The sequence below is a fragment of the Amphibalanus amphitrite genome, unplaced genomic scaffold, assembly GCF_019059575.1.
Source record: "Amphibalanus amphitrite isolate SeventyFive unplaced genomic scaffold, NRLGWU_Aamphi_draft 001049F_arrow, whole genome shotgun sequence".
Classification (NCBI taxonomy): Eukaryota; Metazoa; Arthropoda; class Thecostraca; order Balanomorpha; family Balanidae; genus Amphibalanus; species Amphibalanus amphitrite.
The window spans coordinates 181,171-185,407 of NW_024882543.1; the positions used below are offsets into that span (position 1 = coordinate 181,171).

The following is a 4,237-nucleotide window of genomic DNA, read 5'->3' on the forward strand; positions in this document are numbered from 1 at the left end:
AGCACATAATAAACAGGTAGAATTTTGTACCTTAGCTTAACCCGCGCCCCAGTGGCGGTCTCAGCCAACTTCGGCCTAGGGGGGGGGGGGGTATATGAAACCACCCACCTCTGACTCAAAAACTAAGAGGGCTAGAAAGACGCGGTAAAAAGCAGTCGAAAGCTCTCGATGCGTACGTTTAAAAGTTTTCAGTTATGTTTCATCTTAGAGCAATATTGGGGTCACCAGAGGTCATCAAAGGTCAAAATTTGCGAATTGTCATTATATTTTTCAGAAAACATGCCATTATCTCAGGAACTATGATAGCTAGAAAAACGCTTGGAAAAGCAATCGATAGCTTTTGAGCTCTTCTTTTCATAAGGTCATTATCAAAAAATGACCTCAGGTCAACGGTTTAGCCTCCAGAGGGCAAAAACTCCAAAAATAGCTGTTTTTACGAAAAGTGTTTTTCGACAATAACTTTTGACTGAAAAAGCCACGACATTTCTATTGCCAGAATCGTGTTCCTCTCGCCGAGACGCGTCGAATGAACTATAATTTGATCTTTAAAGTTCAACTTAAAAATTTGACCTCAGGTCAAGGTCATGACCTGACCGGAAAGGGTCATGTTGCATATCAGTCGATGCGTCTTGGCAAGACAAACACAATGAGGCCATCCCCAGCGTTCTATCTCTTTCCAATCGAGAGTTTTAATATTTTTTAATTTTACACAGTGTTGTGCAAGTTTGAAATTGAATCTGCTAACTTTTAAGGTCAGGTCACCAGGTCACTTTGAATGACCCAACCTCAAGTCACTTTTTTTGCAACTTTGTCACCATGTCAGAGCTACAGTAGATGACGTAGTCCTTTGAAACTCGGAGGATGGCATTAGGTCATTGGTAGCTACAGTTCGTGTGTCTTGGAGTTTTTATATCGATGACCTAAGGTCAGGTCAATTTCTCTACCTCCCCATTATAAGTCAATGGGGGAAAAATAAACTCCCTGTTTTTTTTCACTAAAACGCGTCAGAAATGCCCCATATAGCATACATGACCTCATATACGATCAACCTTCACTACCTCGAGGCCTGTTTTGCTGTTGGGCAGCTGTAAGGTCATGTGACGTCATTAAAGGTCACCAGAGTTTTTTTTGCCAATAACTCCTTACAGGAACAAGATACAGCCGCGCGGATGGTCTCATTGTGTTCAGCTCGTCAAGGCGCATCGATTGATATACATGTCCATGATGACCTCGAGGTCACGTGACCTGAGGTCAACCTTTGACCTTGACCTTTCCAGGTCAACATATTTATATGATTCGATGCGGATTGACGAGAGGATCACGATGTTGCCCTTAGTTTGTTCCTAGCTTGACCATTTCGAAAGTTATTCGAGAAAACTCTCCATATCTAGCGCCGCCATTTTGACTTTTAGGACCACTGTGACGTCATCTTTGACCTGAGCTGAAAATGACCTATGTAAAAATGGTAGACCTTGTCCGTGCGTACCCCATGCTGTTTACCGCTTGTCGCTATCTTGCTTCGTTCTCGAGATCTCAGGGGGGTGGTCATCCGCCCCCCCCCCCGTCGGTTCTAAGTTGGCGCAGACCCCTGTCGGTGCACGGGTTAAACATAATTATTTTTCGCTCTGTATTCGTCACTGCATAGCTTGTAATAAATACGCTTCAACGTAACAGCTCGTAACACCTGAACAATTCAAACAAAAACAAAATCGGCTAGAGCAGCAGCTGCCGAGGGCCGGGGAGGGCCGCGCGGTGTATCCGGCGGAGCACTGGTGACGTCACAGGACCACTGGTCCGTTCGCTAGCAGGCCGGGAACGTGGACATGCCGGACGTGGTGCAGTAGTATGTGACGCTGACGGTGGTGGCCGAGTTGACCGTCAGCGTCGAGTAGGTCAGCGTGGTCGTGGATGTGGTGAGAATGGTCAGCAGCAGCTTGTCCTTGTCGGCCGGCGTCGGCTCCGTCTGCGGCTCGCTGGCCAGAGAGGACTGCAGGGGCTCGGCCGCGGCCAGCTCAGTCTCCCTGCGACCAGCAGATAGCATATGCGTCAGAAAACAGATACGCTAATGAGAAATGATCCCGCCAGACTAAACAAAGCCTCTGATGGGTTTAGGCAGAATCCGGCTAGCTCAACGACATGGAATGCCCCCTCCAGGGCTGCGGAAGGAAGGAAGGCTTTGAACTATGTCAGGTGCTGGTCTGCGTGACAGCCAGGAACGTTAGGACCAGCCCTATACCATCCAGTCTTTATACCTGATTTCCGGCAGCTCCTCCCTGAGGATGTTCCTCCTGCGCCGACGCCCGGTACACCCGAACATAGTGCTGATCACTGCAAGCAATAAATAGGACAGCGTTAGATGCAATACAGCAATAATTTCAAGGGCATGCACAATGAACAGCTGAGATGAGAAAACATTCGCTAATGCGTTTTCACACAAAACTAATCTAAGCTAGTGCAAAAACTATGGGTTGGTTTCGTTTAATCATGAGGCAGCTGGCCGTTCAATTACGAGCCTGCGGGTTTCAGTGTCACTGGAGTGCGGTGGCCGCGATGCCACTGACTTACGCTGAGTGTAAGTGTAGAAATCAGTGTCTGTGGCTGACTTACACTGAGTGCAGGTGTAGAAATCAGTGGCCGTGGTGCTTGTGATTATGGAAGTGCGCAGCACAGTGGAGTAGGCGCCCAGGCGTGCTCCATCTGAGGCGCGCACAGCCGCCACCTCCTCCTCCCGCTCGCCGGCAGCTGTTAGCGCAACGGTCAGCGGTACGCGACAGTCAGCAGTAGTAACAGCTAACAGAGCTGTCAACAGCTGTCACCACAGCTGTCAGTGCAACAATGAACACCAGTCACCACAGCTGTCAGCGTGACAGTCAACAGCAGTCACCACAGCTGACAGCACTATTGTCAGCAGCAGTCTACATAGCTGACAGCACGCCACGACAGTCGGCAAGCGTTGCAGTCGAACATCAGTGCGCACCGTGTCATTCACGGCTGCCAGCAGACAGTCCGCACGTCACACGGCTGTCAACGCAGCAGTCAAGAGCAGTCTAAAGCGGAGACGATTTGTTCTCAGAGCACTCGACAGGCTATCTGTCCCATATCTGGGCACACAGGTCCAAAAGGGATGTGCTGAGCCACTGAGGCGCACCAGTGTGTGCTTGAATGAACCCATATTATTTATCCCTTACTCTTGAGTCCCACGATCCTGTATAATTGTCTAAAATACCACTATATTGATATTGGGTGAATGGGTAAACAGGGAAAAATCATCCAAAGAAAGAAAGGAACTCATTAACTAAATAAATGCGACATCAAAATAAGCAAAAACATACGGATGAATCTGTCACTCCTTCCTGCTTACCTGCTAGGGAAGCTAGTAGCAAGCAGCCCAAGACTGCCAGTGTGCTTTTTGAGGCCATCTGCAGGGAAACCAAAACCATGTTAAATGGCTGTCTCCTGCCATGCTCACCTGAGCAGCAGCATATCAGTAAATTATAACAAAGATCGGTATTTTGAATCTCACACCAACGCCGCTGGTGACATACCGTTTGCTGCGCTCTCCGGCGGTGCGGGGGCGTCAACGGCCGGCTGAGATGGTCAGGTTGCAGCGCAGATCCAGACCCGGGAACCGACTGAGACTCGGCTCGGCTCGACCACGCTCAGACACCGAGGGCGGACATCTCGGCACTTTTTGCTCCTGTTTTTGTGTCTGCTTGAAGCAGCATCCCTTCCTTCCTACCATGCCTTCATTAATCCAAAGAGCCGCAGGGATCTGCATAGGCACGCACAAGGATCGCGTACATACCCTGCGCATACAGTATACAATAGGTATAAACCGGCAGTACGGTATGCAATCCGGTAACTCATTAACCACAAACCTGCACAAACATTGACAAGGTGCTAGATAAAGGAAGCAGATGCCCTCTTTCCCTCTCTCTCTCTCTCTCTCTCTCTCTCTCTCTCTCTCTCTCTCTCTCTCTCTCTCTCTCTCTCTCTCTCTCTCTCCCTCTCTCTCTCTCTCTCTCTCTCTCTCTCTCTCTCTCTCTCTCTCTCTCTCTCTCTCTCTCTCTCTCTCTCTCTCTCTCTCTCTCTCTCTCTCTCTCTCTCTCTCTCTCTCTCTCTCTCTCTGGCAGACACTACGGTAGCTAGCAGTCCATAACTTCTTACTAATTGGTTATTTTACTTGAATGTCATTTAATAGATATCACAAACATTTCATATTACATCATAAAACTTC

General features: G+C 48.6%; 1 protein-coding gene across 1 annotated transcript; it reads right to left on the bottom strand.

The window, feature by feature from the left end:
- Window positions 1-1,613: 1,613 nt before the first annotated feature.
- On the bottom strand, window positions 1,614-3,652 carry LOC122369568. The gene is made up of 5 exons (XM_043344410.1): window positions 3,546-3,652; window positions 3,362-3,419; window positions 2,608-2,742; window positions 2,253-2,328; window positions 1,614-2,021 (listed from the first exon to the last, which is right to left on the bottom strand). Exons 2-5 carry the CDS (start codon window positions 3,417-3,419, stop codon window positions 1,802-1,804), a joined length of 489 nt encoding a protein of 162 aa, XP_043200345.1. The 5' UTR covers window positions 3,546-3,652; the 3' UTR covers window positions 1,614-1,801.
- Between the last annotated feature and the right edge of the window lie 585 nt (window positions 3,653-4,237).

Excerpts from the sequence above, each read along its gene's own strand:
- LOC122369568 (XM_043344410.1), bottom strand. The coding sequence starts at position 3,419 with ATGGCCTCAAAAAGCACACTGGCAGTCTTGGGCTGCTTGCTACTAGCT. Across the intron at positions 2,329-2,607 it reads TTTCTACACCTGCACTCAGT|TGATCAGCACTATGTTCGGG; the intron begins GTAAGTCAGCCA and ends TATTGCTTGCAG. Across the intron at positions 2,022-2,252 it reads GAGGAGCTGCCGGAAATCAG|GGAGACTGAGCTGGCCGCGG; the intron begins GTATAAAGACTG and ends TGCTGGTCGCAG.